The sequence below is a fragment of the Spinacia oleracea genome, chromosome 3, assembly GCF_020520425.1.
Source record: "Spinacia oleracea cultivar Varoflay chromosome 3, BTI_SOV_V1, whole genome shotgun sequence".
Classification (NCBI taxonomy): Eukaryota; Viridiplantae; Streptophyta; class Magnoliopsida; order Caryophyllales; family Amaranthaceae; genus Spinacia; species Spinacia oleracea.
Window position 1 is genome coordinate 43,027,698 of NC_079489.1, and position 20,006 is coordinate 43,047,703.

At 41.6% G+C, this 20,006-nt stretch overlaps 1 protein-coding gene across 1 annotated transcript; it reads right to left on the reverse strand.

Annotated features, from left to right (window-relative positions):
• Positions 1-322: 322 nt before the first annotated feature.
• Positions 323-7,428, reverse strand: LOC110787640 (uncharacterized). The gene is made up of 7 exons (XM_021992268.2): positions 7,178-7,428; positions 2,720-4,450; positions 2,508-2,586; positions 1,747-2,156; positions 927-1,025; positions 725-825; positions 323-637 (listed from the first exon to the last, which is right to left on the reverse strand). The coding sequence occupies exons 2-7, from the start codon at positions 4,427-4,429 to the stop codon at positions 532-534; spliced, it is 2,505 nt and encodes an 834-aa protein (XP_021847960.2). The 5' UTR covers positions 4,430-4,450; positions 7,178-7,428; the 3' UTR covers positions 323-531.
• Between the last annotated feature and the right edge of the window lie 12,578 nt (positions 7,429-20,006).

The following is a 20,006-nucleotide window of genomic DNA, read 5'->3' on the forward strand; positions in this document are numbered from 1 at the left end:
AATTCATACTTGCACCAACGACGGTGATGATGGTGGTGCGGTGTAGGTGAAGGGACGATAATGATGGTGAAGGGGCGGTGATGGTGTTTGAAGATGAAAGGTGGTGGTGGTGGAGATGAAAGGTACGGGTGGTGGTGGAGATGGTGAGGTCAGGGCTGCTGGATTTTGTCATCGGAGAATAGTATTGGTTGCCGAAAGAAGGGGGAGAGTGAAAACTTGAGGTGAAAAATGAAGAAAGTGGGGTAGAGTTTAATAAGGGCACAACCTCCCTTCCACATAAAATACGCGGGCGGTTTTTGAGAACGGGAACGTCGAATAGCGATACACAAAAATTACACCCATTTACAATAAATTTATTGTACACTTAATGTTCGCAGGACTTTTGAAATAAAACTCCGCTTCGGGGTAAATCAAGACAACATGTGCTGAGTCCTCCAACATTACATTTACAATGTCAAATACAATTGCAATGACAATACTTCACATGATATTAACACTTTCACAGTTACAATTGCAATTACAAATAATAGCCTACAACGCACTGACTTGACATAAGCTTTCTCCAGCTTCATCAGCAAACATGATTTTCTTGTCCTTCTGCATTGTACTTTTAGGAGGAGAAAGTTTGTGTTCTAACCTGGAAAATTCATTAAATAAGAATGACTAAAACGATAGAAAATAGATACATAATGATAATCATAATGATACAAAAGTAGGAATTTACTGTTTAGTCTCTGAGACGTTATTGTTCCGGCATATCTCCGAGTCAGGGATGTGCTCGTCATTGCACTTTACAGGAGAAGCACCATTTGCTTCAGTTAATTCCTGTTGGTTGACACATCTGATTAAGTCTTATAACAATGACGCATTTCCAACCAAATTGAAATGCAAAGCAGTCCACTTGAAACTTGAGAAGAAATACTAACCATAATTTTGCAGAAACGAGTACAGTCCCTTGACATCATGGACAAAAATTTCTTTGTTGATTCCTCAACCTTTTTCACATTCTCTACTGCTACTCTGGCCTGAAACAATCAAATGTATGTATATGAGATTTGGCATTATGGATTTCATGCTTTTGGCATCAGGCACAAACTCGTTAAATACATGGACAATGCATGTTGATGATGCATATAAAAAATTACTACTAATAGGTAAAGGACAACATAATAACATTGGGGTGTTTGGTTGAAAGAGGTTTGAGGGGAAAAGAGAGGCTTGGCTAATACACACCTCTAAGACCATAAGGCTAACTTCTTCGAAAAAGCAGGTTGTAAGAGCTTTTTGGAATAGATCTTATTCCTAAAGTTGGTCAATATATCTTTTACAAAGGATTCTACAAAATTCCCCCACCAATAGGTTATTCTAATTTCTTCAAATACATTTTACCAAATAAAGTAGCAATTAGCTAATAGTTACCGGACACTTTTCACAAACAATTAACACAATCAACGGCTAATGCAAACATCTAACCTCTAATTGCCAAACAAGGCCATCTTTTTTTCAGCTCATGCATGAATAGAACTAATTCCTTGTGTTCTCACATCTATGTTAACCGGCCCTTGTACTTTGCGGGGTATCCCACTATGGATTTCCAACAAAATCTTATAGTGAAGCACATGACTAATGATACATATAGTGAGCATACTTCCATAAAAAAATTCAAGCAAGCCATTCAGACTTGCTACTGAGTGTAGATTAAGTAAACATATCTCTTAGAGAAAGAATTCGTAATCGACCATTTACCTTGTCAGTGTTATAAGATCTTGATGCTGAGCACGTTAATGTATCTACGAACATTTCTTTCATCGACTGCAATTCTGTCAGAAGCTTCATTGCAAGGCGTTCAGTATCAATCATCTGCTGCTGCGAGAATGCAATGGCATTTTGGGAGGAACTTTGAGAAGAACTGCATACACTGGAAGCACGTACTGACAAAGGAGAAGCTCGAGGGCCATTAACAGTGCCTTTTACAACAGAAAATTTTCTCTCATACTTTCCTTTCTTCAGTGTTCGCAAATTCTTGGTTCTGATCTCAGTCTTACATAAAGCCTCTGGTATTTTTGATGTAAGGACAATTCGAGTTTTTTTAAAATCCGACCTTGAAGATGAAGTATCCACATAATTATTTTCAACGGATAGCTTCTCCCTGCAAACTATGGGGAAACTATTAGATCCCCTGAAGCTGCAAAATACTATTTATTATAGTTTATTTACTATGGTGCATAAAACAATGCTTAAAACAAATCAGTTTAATCATTCAACCTGGCCACCTGAGCTTTAAGCCAAAAAAGGATTTGGTTGTGATCAACGACATGGAAATTCGGTCCAACCATAAATGAAAAGCTCTAAATCCTAGAAAACCTTTTGATTTTCAGAATACATAGTCATTTATAGAATTATTTTATCATTTAAGATATAATAACAGAAAGAAATTTGATTGAGAGAAGTATAATCAGTCATATTTGCGCTAATTTATAAAATTGCCACGTGCTTTATCAACTTACATAGAGTCTGAGTATCATCTCTTGATTCAGCACAATCCATAGCTTTGCGTAGTCTTTCCTTGGAATTTGGAGAAATAGTCTGCAAATAAACAGATATCTTTAGTCAAATACTTCCTCCGTTTTTTTTTACTTGCACCATTTGGGTTGGGCACAAACATTAAGAAAGAAAGTAAATATCAATAATGCCCATGTTGGCTTGGGGATTCCGTCACCTTTCTGCCTGACAACAGCCTTTCAGGAGTTTGCTGATCCAACTTGAATTCATTGCGCCGTTCACTTGCTGCTGATCCAATCCGTTGGTCAATAGCATTGCAAGGCTCCGGAGAACAGGTTAGAGGGGTTATAGCATCATTAAGGATCGAGGATTGTTTGTCTTCAACGGCAGATGTAACCTTATGCAAGGATTCTATGGTATTGACCAAAGGAAAACATGTTTTATTTTGCACTGATGCAGTAAATTTCTTAAAATCTCTTCGTATAGCTTTTGCTTCAGGATCCGGAATGTCATCTAAAGATCTACTAGCTTCACCATAAGTGATAAACTCAGTATTGTGACAGTAACTCTTAGGACTCATGGGAGATGCCATAACCTCTTCAGTAATAGCATCAAGTACCAACAATCCTTGATCCTCAACTCCAGCTATAGAGTTATCCAGGGAATTCATACCACGAACCGAAGGTAATTTAGTATCAGATTTTACCATTGAACTATAATTTGTGGAAGCGCTTCTCACAACATTTTCAATATCTTTGTCGTCATCAATTGACTCTATTGGTTCACCAGAATTGGTGACTTCAGCAGTTTGATAGCCACTATTAGGAGCCAAGACAGAAACATGCACCTTTGAAGGGTTTTCATCAGGTGGAGATTGTAGTGGACACGAATAATGGCGATAATGATTTTGAATAGAGGTATCACCTTCAAGTATGCCTATATCTGTAGGCTCATCACATGTCATAAAATCAGTCCTGTCTTCCTCTCCAGCAGCTTCTGAACAACAAGATACCAAAGGATGGTCACCTATAACTACGACACCATCTAACTTTACAATCTCTTCAGCATCTGAATTTCCAAATATCAGTGGATTTTGAAGTTCAGCGCAATACAGATGTTCATATGACTCTTGACTGATACAACATGTTGAATTTGCTAAAGCTACCGGCTGCACTAAATGCTCATGGGAAATTGGATTTAGATAACCACTTTGAGGATATCCTGAAGTTGTATTGAGATCCTGATCTGGATAGCAGTGTTCGACAGATCTGACAGCATCACTTGTTAAATTCCCAGGGGCATCACTAGGAGTCAGGCTTTCGTTTTGCAGTTCTGCGTAATCATGTTGAGCATCTTCGACTTTAATATTCAAGGGCTTAAAGATTTTGCTGCTGAGATCAAGTAAATCTGGAGAGACAGATGTGCCCTTTAATATACCATCTAAAATGTTAGTTGTAGAGGACACAATGTTGCACTTATTGATGCCTTTCTTGGTTTTCCTTTTCAAGAGCACCTTGCGTTTCCAACTACTAAGAGTTTCCTCCAAGCCAAAAACATCCTGTTCGTATTGTTGGTCATCATCTAGTTCAACAGATCTTGAAGCTTTTCTTTTGAGGGATATGCAGATGTCTTTAATCTGCCTCAAAGTCATTGCACTGAAATCAAGCCCATTATCTTCTTCTATAGACTCAATCTTAACCTCAGTCTTTACTTCAACAAAACCACAAGGCATAGCCAGTGACCTGTCGACTTTTGGAGGAGATTTTGCAAGTGAATCATGACATTTTGAGTCACACGAAGAATAAATTTCTTCCGTGTTCTTGAACTTGAGCCTTGGATTTCCTCCAGCAAGATTTGGAAGTTTGACGACTTTTTCACCTCTAATAACTGTAATAAAGTGTAACTGAGAACAGCCTCGTAGCTCCATCAGCTGTTGTAGATTATGATCCTAACACAATGACATAAAGAGGAAACAGAAATGAAAGATGAGAATCTTATCCAATACCAACAATAACCTCAATAAAGTACAGCATATAACCGTTTTGAGTAATTGTCATTCATCAAAGAAGTTATAATCAGAAAATAATATATTGAGGAAAAAATAAAACCATACTTAAAAACAGAGAGACAAATAAAGACAACCAATTAATTACATAACACAATGTTTTACGTGCAAAACCCCAGTGCAGACCCATAGTTGAATATTCCACTATAAAAAGTGATTATACACACTAGTGGATACTCCCTCCGTCCCAAAATTATAGTCCTGTTTTCAAAATCGGGCGTCCCATAATTATAGTCCTATTTCCTTATTTGAACACAAAAATTTCCCATGTTACACTCATTTGGGACCACAAAACAAAAAGAAAATGTACTTTATTCCTTTTAACATGTACTATTTTCCCTTCCACATGTACTTTATTCTTTTTTACATGTACTATATTCTACTTTTTCATCATCAATGTACTATATTTCAATTTCCTACACACTTAATTTCACAAACAAGACTATAATTTTGGGACGGAGGGAGTACTTTTTAAGGGACAAAAGTTGCAAAACCCTTGCAGACCGAAGTTTGCACAAACCCTCCAATACTGTAATATTTGGACCGACAAGCTTAGGAACCCTCGTACAAAAATGGTCTGCCCTTATAATCTGAGGACATCTTTATTCAAGGGTTATAAGATATGTTCACACACACACTCACAGAGTCATAATTAACCTCCATTAGGTGTTTTTGTCTTCTCCTAGTCAGTGTTTCAAAAAGCTGCGCGAAGTTCTAGGGAAAAGCGCTTAATTAGGTCTGAGCGAAGCGCTTGTGATTAAGCGCGCTTAAGGGCATGAAGCGCGTGAAGCGCAAAAGACGCGCTTTATTGAAATTCTTTTATTTTTTATTATTTTATATTGAAAGCTTTTTTTATATGTTGTTATTGTGTTGTGGACCACTCCCTATTAATCCTTAACAATAGAAAGTAGGCCAAGAGTCCAAAAGAAAAGGAAAAAGAAGAAGACAACAGGCACATCAACCGGCCCTCACTTCTAGATAAACACTATGTTATATGCTTTTTTTTTTGTTAAAACAAAGAGTAATATATTTTTGGAAGCAAATCCGATGTTTATATATTTTTGTGGTTATTTAAGTAAAATGTATATGCATAATAGTAAAAAATCTTTAATTCTTAAAAAGTGCGCATCACTTCGATGAAGCGATTGCGCTTTGCGCTTAAGCTCTAGGACTCATATCTCCTTAGTGCGCTTTGCGCTTTTTTATACACTACTCCTAGGTATGAACATCTCTCTCACTTTTAAACATTTCTCATTGATGGAGAGCTTTCTTCCTATTCATTTTTAGAGTTCCCTTAACGAATTGCTAATATGAGCCAGTTCCCATACATATAGCAGTTAGCAATCAATCTACTGCAAGCAGGTGATCACTTCAATTTGATTGGTCTATGCAATATAAAGACGACATCATAAATTTTCTTCCGATCACTGCCAACGTCATTTTCTCAGCATCAAAGAATTATCTTGCGGCCAAATTTTGTTTCAACCCCCAAGAATTAGCTCATATTTTCAAAAGATAATTTCTCAACATCAAAACTAAAATATTAGATTTTAACCTCAATTCAAATTACAAGAAAAGTTCCAATGACAACAAGATTCCACTTTGAAACAGTAGTTGTTTCTAGCTAAGGAATCGGAACACACTATAACTCTACAACTAAAAGCAATTCGCTTTTCCATTTTCCGCAATAAGCTACTCTTGTATGCCGTCTCTAAACTTCTGAATAAGATGTTCGGACATTAAAAAAAACCATACTAGCCCCCGAATTCTTAACAAGGTAACTATCGCGTATCCCACTCCCCTTTTAACAGAATTTTGTTAATTCACATACCTCAATATATCCCATGTTCCCTAAAACTGTATACCAAAACACAAAACCAGGCAGTTGATATTTTCAATCAAAAAGATAAATTTATAAAACCCACATCATTATTCCACGCCCAAATTCAGCTCCCTAAAATGCAATTATAAGTATGCACAAAACTCTGTGTCTGATGTATAATTACCTCTCTCCTACAATCCATGATCCTGAAAACCTACTAATAGTAATATTATTTTTTGACAAGGAGTTCATTAACGAAGAACAATTACAACGTAATAAATCAAAGCAAACTAAATACAACCAACCATACACTAAAACTGTAATTGCAATGAGCCTAACCGTAATCGCCATTTACAACTTTTTTCAAATACTGATGTACCAGTAGTAATTAAGAGCGTAGAGGGAATTTTTTTTATTTAATTGCGAAAGATTTGACCTTTCAAAACCAGAAGCCTGTAGCAGTTTCAAATTATACTGAAAGTAAAATATTGGTTTCCACGAATTCGATACACTAAAGTAGAAGCTTTTAAATGATTTGTGTACGCTAAATCGGATAAAAGAAATCCAATAGACGGGTGAAAACACCTAAATTAATGGATCAGTAGCTAAAGAGTAAAGAAATACCATAAATCGAAGTGAATTCGCATTCCAGAATTTCAGAAACCCTAAAAACATCAGCTTCAAATAGTTTGTGCCAGATAATCAAATTGACTGATAAACCCTAATTTAACAGATCAGTAAGTAAAGAAATGATAGAATCGAAGACAAAGAAAAGCTAGTAGATGTACCTGTGAAGAACTTGACCTGCAAATCGCTTCAGCGTAGCCGATAATCTGAGCGCACTGTTTCGAGAGAGCTAAACAAGGAGAGAGAGAGAGAGAGAGAGAGAGAGAGAGAGAGAGAGAGAGAGAGAGGCGGGAAGGATGGGGTTTGATTGAGGTAGGAGAAGAAGAGGCGGTAGTGTTGGACTGTTGGTAATGAAATTTAAGTGGGGCAGATCTGGGGCATTTGGGTTTTGGCGGGAGTTCAAAGGGAATGGGCGCGGGCCTCGTTATCACCGTGATGTTATTTTCTCTATTCTATAATAATTGGTCTTGTGCGCAACAGACGTACACGCAAATGTCACACGTGTAAAAATTTAACGCCAGATCAATCTTTCAAGCAATTTCTCATTTTCTTGGTGTTCCATTCTTTCAAGCCATTTCAGCCAAATAACCAGAGGAGAGAGAAAGAGATAAAACGCAAAAACCAGAGGAGAGAGAAAGGGTGAAAAAACACATAAGATCCAATTTTGCGATCGACCTTGAATTCCGAGCTTGAATTTCACTCCAATTGGCAGAGGATCATTCGCAGAGGTATGTACTCCGCCTCTTTGAATTTTAGTTCTTTTTTGATAAATTGATGAATTTAGGTATATATATTCAAAATCTTTGGATTGAGTTGTTGTTTTGATAGATTGATAGTGAAAAATTAGTTGATCTAATCGTATGCTTGGCTGATTTTTTTTTGATTGATTTTCTAAGTAGTTGTTGCCTTGATTCTGCTCTAGTAGAATAAATCACAGAAGTATTGGACATTTAGGGCGTGGAACGAACAAGAGAGGATTTTCAATCTAGTTCCTGAGATGAGGTTGAATTATGCTTATAATTTCAGCTATATTGATAATGAAAATGAGAGTTATTTTATCTATGAAAAAACAGCAAGGAATGCTATGACCCCAATAGCAGAAATTTTTGCCATTGATATTGATTCTAAACTTGACACAAAATATCTTTGAATCCAATGGAAATGATGATGACAGGGTCCAAACAGTTGATTATCAATATTGTACTGTAATATGACAGGAATTTGATGAAATTGATATTGGATAAAGGACATAGCAGGGTTCCTGTTAAGATATGTTAAGATATTAGATATTATTCTGTGAATATTCTGTAGAGTCCTAACTATGGTAAGTTACCTAATGTGTAGGTGGAGCATGTAGATCTCGAATGCCCATCTTGTTCAAAAAAAACTCAAATTGCGCCTTCCCCAACGCTTTGGTGAAGATATCTGCTAACTGAACCTTCGTCGACACGTACGACGGACTGATGATCCCTTCCTTGATTGCATCTCGAATGAAATGACAATCTGACTCGATGTGTTTTGTCCTTTCATGGAACACCGGATTCTGTGCAATATGTAACGCAGACTGACTGTCGCAATACATCCTCATGCCTTGGTCGTGTGTCACCCCCAAGTCGCGTAGTAGTTGTTTCAACCACTTCAACTCACACGTCAGAGCTGCCATCGATCGATATTCTGCCTCAGCAGACGACCGAGAAACAGTATGCTGTTTCTTGGTCTTCCAAGAAACTGGCGACATACCAAGTGACACAAACCATCCAGTCACCGACCGACGCGTCATTGGACACCCTGCCCAATCCGAGTCGCACCACCCCTCCAACTGCAACGCACTGTCCGACCGAAGTAGTATACCTTGACCCGGACACTTCTTCAAATATCTCACTACTCGCAAAGCTGCTTCCCAATGTGCCTCCTTTGGTGCTTGCATAAATTGAGATAGGACATGTACAGAGTAGGCAACGTCTGGTCGCGTGACAGCCAAATAAACCAGACGTCCGATCAGACGCCTATACTGCTCACCGTCCGACAGGTCTGGCCCGTCTGCCAATGCCAACCTATGATTCTGTTCCATGGGAAAGTCCACAGGCTTTGCTCCCAACAATCCGGCCTCGGAGATGATATCGAGGGCATATTTTCTCTGACATACATAGAACCCTTGACTACTTCGTGCCACCTCTAACCCAAGGAAGTACTTCAGAGCCCCGAGGTCTTTCATTTTAAAACACTCCTTCAAGTATGCCTTAAAACTCTCAAGCGCAAACTTGTTATTGCCTGCGATAATCATGTCGTCCACATAAATGAGCACACTCAGCTGCAACGTACCTTTAGACAGAGTAAAGAGAGAATAATCGGACAGCGACTGTCGAAATCCATAGTGCGTCAATGCCGTCGACAACTTCTGGAACCAACATCTAGGTGCTTGTTTCAACCCATACAACGACTTTCTCATTCGACACACTTTGTCAAAGTGATTCTTCTGGAATCCAGGAGGAATCTTCATATAGATCTCTTCCTCCAAGTCACCGTGCAAGAACGCATTGTGGACGTCCATCTGATGCACGTCCCACTGTTTGACAGCTGCGACAGCTAGGAAAGTTCGAATTGTCGCCATCTTCGCGACGGGAGCAAATGTCTCATTATAATCCAACCCTTCCTCCTGATGATTCCCTAAACATACCAATCGAGCCTTCAGTCTCAACAAATTCCCATCCTCATCACGCTTCTCAGTATACACCCATTTACTCCCCAGTGCTTTCTTCCCTTCCGGTAAATTTTCCAACGTCCATGTCCCCTGTTCCTCCAACGCGTCGATTTCAGCAGCCATTGCCTGACGCCACCCCTCAAGCTGCATCGCTTGTTTAAAACTCTTAGGAACTTGCCCTTCTTCCAATGCTGCTATATAATGCCTGTGCTTTGACGAAAAACGCTCATAATTAACAAAATATGTGATAGGATAAGGAGTACCTGAGAGTGATGACGCCGTAGGTGTTTTGTCGGAAGTACTATATTTTTCCCGTATTGTATGTATCACACAGTCTTTCAGCTTTGTCGACGGAAACTTCGCACGCTTCCCCCTTCCTAACTCCGTATCCTCCACACACTGCCTTGTCTCACTCTCGTCACTACCCGTCGTCTCCTCTACACCTGTCTGTGAGGAGACGACGTCTGAATCCACTCGACTAGGAGTTTCATGTTGTTGTTCCTCCCTCCCAGGCGACGACACTCCCCTGTCGTCGCCACTGGTCAATGACACCCCCTCATCAGCTCCCGGATGCGACAATACTCCCTCAGTATCACCTGTAGGCGGCGACACCCCAGCAGTATCACCTGCACGCGACGACACGGTCTCAGGACCCGTAGTCCCACTCTCATCCAAACTCCAATGGTCAAGCCCCCCATGACCATCATGCACCAGTGGCAACACATCCGATTCATCTACAAAAGGAAACGTCCCTTCATGAAACTTGACATCCCGTGAGACGAAGAACTCATGTGTCTCTAGATCATAAAGTTGCCATCCCTTCCTGCCAAACGGATAACCCAAAAACACACATCGGCGACTCCGAGACTCAAACTTATCCCCTTTACACCGGAGATTATATGCATAACACAGACACCCAAACACGCGGATAGGCACATACGATGGTGGTTTACCAAACAACATCTCATAAGGTGTTTTATTGTCAAGGATCGGGGTAGGTGTACGGTTTATCAAGTAACAGGCGGCCAAAATACATTCCCCCCAAAATTTTATTGGAAGATTTCCTTGAAAACGTAACGCCCTCCCAACATTCAAAATATGTTGGTGTTTTCTCTCGACTCTCCCATTTTGTTGAGGCGTCCCAACACACGACGACTCAAACAGAATCCCATGTTGACGAAAATAATTTTGTAAGCAATTGAATTCAGTACCATTATCACTGCGTACTACTCGAAGGGATCTATTAAACTGACACTTAATCATGGCAACAAAATTAAGAAATGTCGATGCAACTTCCATTTTATTACTCAGTAAATAAATCCACACACCTCTAGAATAATCGTCAACAATGGTAAAAAAATACTTTGCCCCACAAGACGAGGGAGTCTTGTAGGGTCCCCATAAATCAAGATGAACCAATTCAAATGTGCGACTAGCACGACTAACACTAACTGGAAAACTCTCCCTACATTGTCTCGCCCGCGGACATACATCACAAATTGTTTTATTCTTCCCAATCTTATGACTCACTTGAGGAAGTAACTGCAACACTTTTTCCGACGGATGCCCCATCCGTTGATGCCACAAGTCGACCACACACTCCACTGCTAGCACACGAACCTTTGGAGCCCCACGGAAAAAATATAGTCCTTCCTGTCGATCACCTACGCCAATCACCATCCTCGTCGAGCGGTCCTGAAGAACACACATTTTGTTAGTAAATTGAGCAGCACAATGTAATTCGTCACTTAATTGAGTTACAGAAATTAAATTGCAGTTCAATTTAGGCACAAATAGAACATTATCAAGCACGAAACCATCCTCCAAGACCACCGAACCATATTGGTTTGAATTTGCAGGTTGACCGTCCGGCAACACAACCTGTTGATTTCTTGATGTCTTGATATTTCTCAGGATTGAAATATCACCCGTCACATGACGTGATGCCCCACTGTCAACAATCCATCGTAAATCAAGATTACCTTGCAACTTGTTTGAAGGTCGTGACAAGATGTCAACTATTTGCTGGACTTGCTCCTTCGTCACCCCAACAAGCTCATGATTGGTTGTCGTCACTGCACCCTGCGATCCGTCTCCACTCGTCACAGTGGTTGTCGCCCCTCCTGTGGCATTGCTCACGGCATTGGCACGAGCGACACCACTGGTCGACGACGCTGCCCCACGAGCTACTCTGCCTCCTCTAATCGACGTCCTGCCTCCTCGACCAGGCCCTCGTCCACCTCGTTTCTTCTCATCCCACCATTCAGGAAATCCAATCAGCTGATAACAAGTTTCTTCCTCATGACCCTCACGATTGCAATGACCACAAAATCTGCCACTGACATCTCCCGACCTCGACCGAGCCTTAGTCTCGACCTTGAACGCCATGACACTCTCCGGACCTCTCGCAGCCTTGGCGCGCATGGTCTCGGTATTCATAACCGTCTGGTACGCCTCGTCGAGTCCTGGCAACGGCGATCGTGCTAACAGTTGTGCACGAATGGCTTCATAGTGATCATCCAGGCCAATTAGGAAATAGTTCAGACGATCTTCATTGTGAATGTCCCCCACCTGCTTCGCTATATTACACGTACAACCCGCACATACACACCTGGGAACTCGTGCATACTGTACGTACTCCTTCCATACCTTCGACAAGCGGCCATAGTACTCCATGACGCCCTCAGACGTGCCCTGCTTGCAACCACTCAGAGCCATCTTAATATGGCAGACCCTGGTGCCCGACACGATGCAGTACCGCGTCCTCAAATGACTCCACAACTCGTGAGCAATATCAAAGTCCTCCAGATTCGAACGCAAACTCTCGTCAATGGTGTTTGTGATCCAAGACACCACCATCGAATTGACCGCAATCCAATGTTTCATCTTCGTCTCGTCCATAATGGGTTCCTTCACAGAACCGTCAAGAAATCCAAATTTGAATTTTGAAATCATCGAGCGACGAACGGCTTTGGCCCATTCATCGTAGTTCGATGCTCCTCTTAGTTTCACAGGGGTGATAACAATACCGGGGCCGTCGCCTGACCCGAGATAGTAGTCTAGGTCGACGGCGGCGGCGATGACCTTTGGTGGTGCCTCCTCATCGGAACTCATGGTGATACTTAAGGAATTGTTAACTCCTGATCTCAATACTCAACAAGCGAAGAAAGTCGCTGTTCTCAATACTCGGCTACACTCTCTCAAATTTCTTGCGGAAAAAAAAATCTAGGGTTAAGATATGTTAAGATATTAGATATTATTCTGTGAATATTCTGTAGAGTCCTAACTATGGTAAGTTACCTAATGTGTACCTAGGGTTTAGGTAACTGAGTTGTACTATATATACGTGTGTTATTAATGAGAATGATACGAGATTACACAATATTTGACATGGTATCATGAGCCTAGGTTAAAAACCCTAGATTTTTTTTTCCGCAAGAAATTTGAGAGAGTGTAGCCGAGTATTGAGAACAGCGACTTTCTTCGCTTGTTGAGTATTGAGATCAGGAGTTAACAATTCCTTAAGTATCACCATGAGTTCCGATGAGGAGGCACCACCAAAGGTCATCGCCGCCGCCGTCGACCTAGACTACTATCTCGGGTCAGGCGACGGCCCCGGTATTGTTATCACCCCTGTGAAACTAAGAGGAGCATCGAACTACGATGAATGGGCCAAAGCCGTTCGTCGCTCGATGATTTCAAAATTCAAATTTGGATTTCTTGACGGTTCTGTGAAGGAACCCATTATGGACGAGACGAAGATGAAACATTGGATTGCGGTCAATTCGATGGTGGTGTCTTGGATCACAAACACCATTGACGAGAGTTTGCGTTCGAATCTGGAGGACTTTGATATTGCTCACGTGTTGTGGAGTCATTTGAGGACGCGGTACTGCGTCGTGTCGGGCACCAGGGTCTGCCATATTAAGATGGCTCTGAGTGGTTGCAAGCAGGGCACGTCTGAGGGCGTCATGGAGTACTATGGCCGCTTGTCGAAGGTATGGAAGGAGTACGTACAGTATGCACGAGTTCCCAGGTGTGTATGTGCGGGTTGTACGTGTAATATAACGAAGCAGGTGGGGGACATTCACGATGAAGATCGTCTGCACTATTTCCTAATTGGCCTGGATGATCACTATGAAGCCATTCGTGCACACCTGTTAGCACGATCGCCGTTGCCAGGACTCGACGAGGCGTACCAGACGGTTATGAATACCGAGACCATGCGCGCCAAGGCTGCGAGAGGTCCGGAGAGTGTCATGGCGTTCAAGGTCGAGACTAAGGCTCGGTCGAGGTCGGGAGATGTCAGTGGCAGATTTTGTGGTCATTGCAATCGTGAGGGTCATGAGGAAGAAACTTGTTATCAGCTGATTGGATTTCCTAAATGGTGGGATGAGAAGAAACGAGGTGGACGAGGGCCTGGTCGAGGAGGCAGGACGTCGATTAGAGGAGGCAGAGTAGCTCGTGGGGCAGCGTCGTCGACCAGTGGTGTCGCTCGTGCCAATGCCATGAGCAATGCCACAGGAGGGGCGACAACCACTGTGACGAGTGGAGACGGATCGCAGGGTGCAGTGACGACAACCAATCATGAGCTTGTTGGGGTGACGAAGGAGCAAGTCCAGCAAATAGTTGACATCTTGTCACGACCTTCAAACAAGTTGCAAGGTAATCTTGATTTACGATGGATTGTTGACAGTGGGGCATCACGTCATGTGACGGGTGATATTTCAATCCTGAGAAATATCAAGACATCAAGAAATCAACAGGTTGTGTTGCCGGACGGTCAACCTGCAAATTCAAACCAATATGGTTCGGTGGTCTTGGAGGATGGTTTCGTGCTTGATAATGTTCTATTTGTGCCTAAATTGAACTGCAATTTAATTTCTGTAACTCAATTAAGTGACGAATTACATTGTGCTGCTCAATTTACTAACAAAATGTGTGTTCTTCAGGACCGCTCGACGAGGATGGTGATTGGCGTAGGTGATCGACAGGAAGGACTATATTTTTTCCGTGGGGCTCCAAAGGTTCGTGTGCTAGCAGTGGAGTGTGTGGTCGACTTGTGGCATCAACGGATGGGGCATCCGTCGGAAAAAGTGTTGCAGTTACTTCCTCAAGTGAGTCATAAGATTGGGAAGAATAAAACAATTTGTGATGTATGTCCGCGGGCGAGACAATGTAGGGAGAGTTTTCCAGTTAGTGTTAGTCGTGCTAGTCGCACATTTGAATTGGTTCATCTTGATTTATGGGGACCCTACAAGACTCCCTCGTCTTGTGGGGCAAAGTATTTTTTTACCATTGTTGACGATTATTCTAGAGGTGTGTGGATTTATTTACTGAGTAATAAAATGGAAGTTGCATCGACATTTCTTAATTTTGTTGCCATGATTAAGTGTCAGTTTAATAGATCCCTTCGAGTAGTACGCAGTGATAATGGTACTGAATTCAATTGCTTACAAAATTATTTTCGTCAACATGGGATTCTGTTTGAGTCGTCGTGTGTTGGGACGCCTCAACAAAATGGGAGAGTCGAGAGAAAACACCAACATATTTTGAATGTTGGGAGGGCGTTACGTTTTCAAGGAAATCTTCCAATAAAATTTTGGGGGGAATGTATTTTGGCCGCCTGTTACTTGATAAACCGTACACCTACCCCGATCCTTGACAATAAAACACCTTATGAGATGTTGTTTGGTAAACCACCATCGTATGTGCCTATCCGCGTGTTTGGGTGTCTGTGTTATGCATATAATCTCCGGTGTAAAGGGGATAAGTTTGAGTCTCGGAGTCGCCGATGTGTGTTTTTGGGTTATCCGTTTGGCAGGAAGGGATGGCAACTTTATGATCTAGAGACACATGAGTTCTTCGTCTCACGGGATGTCAAGTTTCATGAAGGGACGTTTCCTTTTGTAGATGAATCGGATGTGTTGCCACTGGTGCATGATGGTCATGGGGGGCTTGACCATTGGAGTTTGGATGAGAGTGGGACTACGGGTCCTGAGACCGTGTCGTCGCGTGCAGGTGATACTGCTGGGGTGTCGCCGCCTACAGGTGATACTGAGGGAGTATTGTCGCATCCGGGAGCTGATGAGGGGGTGTCATTGACCAGTGGCGACGACAGGGGAGTGTCGTCGCCTGGGAGGGAGGAACAACAACATGAAACTCCTAGTCGAGTGGATTCAGACGTCGTCTCCTCACAGACAGGTGTAGAGGAGACGACGGGTAGTGACGAGAGTGAGACAAGGCAGTGTGTGGAGGATACGGAGTTAGGAAGGGGGAAGCGTGCGAAGTTTCCGTCGACAAAGCTGAAAGACTGTGTGATACATACAATACGGGAAAAATATAGTACTTCCGACAAAACACCTACGGCGTCATCACTCTCAAGTACTCCTTATCCTATCACATATTTTGTTAATTATGAGCGTTTTTCGTCAAAGCACAGGCATTATATAGCAGCATTGCAAGAAGGGCAAGTTCCTAAGAGTTTTAAACAAGCGATGCAGCATGAGGGGTGGCGTCAGGCAATGGCGGCTGAAATCGACGCGTTGGAGGAACAGGGGACATGGACGTTGGAAAATTTACCGGAAGGGAAGAAAGCACTGGGGAGTAAATGGGTGTATACTGAGAAGCGTGATGAGGATGGGAATTTGTTGAGACTGAAGGCTCGATTGGTATGTTTAGGGAATCATCAGGAGGAAGGGTTGGATTATAATGAGACATTTGCTCCCGTCGCGAAGATGGCGACAATTCGAACTTTCCTAGCTGTCGCAGCTGTCAAACAGTGGGACGTGCATCAGATGGACGTCCACAATGCGTTCTTGCACGGTGACTTGGAGGAAGAGATCTATATGAAGATTCCTCATGGATTCCAGAAGAATCACTTTGACAAAGTGTGTCGAATGAGAAAGTCGTTGTATGGGTTGAAACAAGCACCTAGATGTTGGTTCCAGAAGTTGTCGACGGCATTGACGCACTATGGATTTCGACAGTCGCTGTCCGATTATTCTCTCTTTACTCTGTCTAAAGGTACGTTGCAGCTGAGTGTGCTCATTTATGTGGACGACATGATTATCGCAGGCAATAACAAGTTTGCGCTTGAGAGTTTTAAGGCATACTTGAAGGAGTGTTTTAAAATGAAAGACCTCGGGGCTCTGAAGTACTTCCTTGGGTTAGAGGTGGCACGAAGTAGTCAAGGGTTCTATGTATGTCAGAGAAAATATGCCCTCGACATCATCTCCGAGGCCGGATTGTTGGGAGCAAAGCCTGTGGACTTTCCCATGGAACAGAATCATAGGTTGGCATTGGCAGACGGGCCAGACCTGTCGGACGGTGAGCAGTATAGGCGTCTGATCGGACGTCTGGTTTATTTGGCTGTCACGCGACCAGACGTTGCCTACTCTGTACATGTCCTATCTCAATTTATGCAAGCACCAAAGGAGGCACATTGGGAAGCAGCTTTGCGAGTAGTGAGATATTTGAAGAAGTGTCCGGGTCAAGGTATACTACTTCGGTCGGACAGTGCGTTGCAGTTGGAGGGGTGGTGCGACTCGGATTGGGCAGGGTGTCCAATGACGCGTCGGTCGGTGACTGGATGGTTTGTGTCACTTGGTATGTCGCCAGTTTCTTGGAAGACCAAGAAACAGCATACTGTTTCTCGGTCGTCTGCTGAGGCAGAATATCGATCGATGACAGCTCTGACGTGTGAGTTGAAGTGGTTGAAACAACTACTACGCGACTTGGGGGTGACACACGACCAAGGCATGAGGATGTATTGCGACAGTCAGTCTGCGTTACATATTGCACAGAATCCGGTGTTCTATGAAAGGACAAAACACATCGAGTCAGATTGTCATTTCATTCGAGATGCAATCAAGGAAGGGATCATCAGTCCGTCGTACGTGTCGACGAAGGTTCAGTTAGCAGATATCTTCACCAAAGCGTTGGGGAAGGCGCAATTTGAGTTTTTTTTGAACAAGATGGGCATTCGAGATCTACATGCTCCACCTTGAGGGGGGATGTTAAGATATGTTAAGATATTAGATATTATTCTGTGAATATTCTGTAGAGTCCTAACTATGGTAAGTTACCTAATGTGTACCTAGGGTTTAGGTAACTGAGTTGTACTATATATACGTGTGTTATTAATGAGAATGATACGAGATTACACAATATTTGACAGTTCCAGTTTATTATGAAAATCCAACCAATATTATAAGCCTAATCCTGGTACTTGCTCGTCTCTAGAGTTATTAACATGACAAATCGAGCTTTCACTTATAAGTAGACTTGATTATGATGGTCTCTACTCTAATTAACTTGAAACATGAATTTGGGATAATGTTCTATGAAGTCACAGTACTGAAGTTGTCAGTGACAGCTTCTTGTCAAGGAATTTTGCTTTCATAATGTAAACAAAAAAACTAGTCAAGCAGGTCAGTACATCTCTTGCCTTCTAACTCCCATGTGTTCTTGCTGACTATCAACCCAGAAGATGGATTACATATATGTCCTTGGTTTATGGCTAGTTTCTTGCTTATGACACTGAACATGGGACTATAAGTTCTATGATTAAACTAGTATTGCATATGCCATCTATGTGCTTACAATTTTTGCATGTTCTTTGTACTTTTTATGTTGTTGTTGTCAAGCATTTTATAGGAAAGGCAGCTGTATCCATCTTCACTATGATAAGAAGCCTAATTGTGCTGGTGGCATATGATGTTGCCAACTAGGGTTGTTGTATTGATAGTTGCTTCTACCTTTACTTAGAAGTTTTTCCATTTACCTGGGTTCTAATTTACTCCCCTGGCGATTAAAGAAACAACCTGTAGTCCGAGGGTTTAGGCACTGCTGCTAGATAATGTAAAGATTTTCATACTTCTTTGCTAGTAGTTTTGCAATTTCTGGTTGTCATTGATCGTTTTGTACTTAATATTTACAAGGAGATCGTTACCCAGATGTATAGCGAGTAGCTGCATCCTTAGAAATCATCCTAGCCATGGCAGCCCTTTCTTCTGATAGTTTCTGAAGTACAAATGTAATACCTCGTATTTTTATAATAATTATAAATATATTTTATTATATTTATAAAGCATTTTACTATTTTTAGAATTTATTTCGCATTTAAATATTATTTAAATGTATTTTAATTAATAAGAATATTTATTATTTTAATTAATTACGAAACGAATTTAATTTTTGAGTCGGAAAATTTAATGCGTCGCAAGTAATTTTAAAGATTTGGGTTTTAAATGAAAAGTCCAACTCGTTTTATTAATCGAGCCCAACCAAAAGGATTTAATTCTAAGCCTAAGGCTAGCCCAATTATTTAAATGCTAAGCCCAATGTCAAATTGCCAAGCCTAGCCCACTAGGGATATGAGAGCCTATAAATAGGACTCTCCTCATTAATGAACCCCTTATTTTTCACTAAGCCTTTCCTCTCTTGCTTGCCCCACACTCTTTCTCTCCTCTCTCTCTTGTCCGGCTCGCAACCCGCACAGCACGAGCACTCGCGTGCCCTCGTGCCTTCGTGCCCTCGCCTTGCTGTGCGCTGCTGCCCCTCTCGCCCAGCGCGCACACCACGTGCCCAGCGCGCACGTCCCTCGCTCTCTCATCTCTCCCTCCTGCACAGCGCCAAGCGCAGTTGTGCCCTCGCCACTCGTCCCGCGCGCCCAGCGCTGCTGTGCCTTGCTCGTCTCCCCTCTACCGCGCGCACACACACCGAGTGTGTGTGTGTTTTTGTTCCGTTCGTTCAATTCTTTCGCCCAATCACAATTTTCGTGATTGTTCCGTGCTATAGGCCGGATTGGTATAATTCTCTTCTTCCTTACCTATTCTATTTCAATTCCGTATTTTAAATTATATTATTATTATTGTTCTAAATAATTAAAATGCTGGGAATCGGTTGTGAACACCGTACTTTGAGGATTTATATGTTTTGATTCATGAGGCGTATTTTAATTATTAAAGCATGAATTTTCAGATTGGTTTATTTAATAAATGTTTGATTTTTATGATGTTAAATTGGTTTTATTGAGAAATTCAAGCTAGGGTTTTAACCAAGAATTAATGGGTCAATTGATTAGCATAATTAGGTGATGAATTTAATTATGATAATCAATTATATTTTCAGATTTATCTAAAGGCTTAAAGTGTTGGTTTTTATTGATTTTAAGGGCGGAAAAAGTATGTTTTCATACTAGGGATTAGTTTTGCAAATTGAGACGATTATTTTATTAAAGAACGATTGAATTCTAAAGTTTAAACAAGGTTTAATATTTTATAAAG

Bases quoted from the DNA above. Each gene is read 5' to 3' on its own strand.
- LOC110787640 (XM_021992268.2), bottom strand. From the start codon at position 4,429: ATGGAGCTACGAGGCTGTTCTCAGTTACACTTTATTACAGTTATTAGA. The intron at 1,026-1,746 runs GTAAATGGTCGA...TGATTGTTTCAG, and splicing joins GATCTTATAACACTGACAAG to GCCAGAGTAGCAGTAGAGAA. The intron at 638-724 runs GTAAATTCCTAC...TGAATTTTCCAG, and splicing joins AACGTCTCAGAGACTAAACA to GTTAGAACACAAACTTTCTC.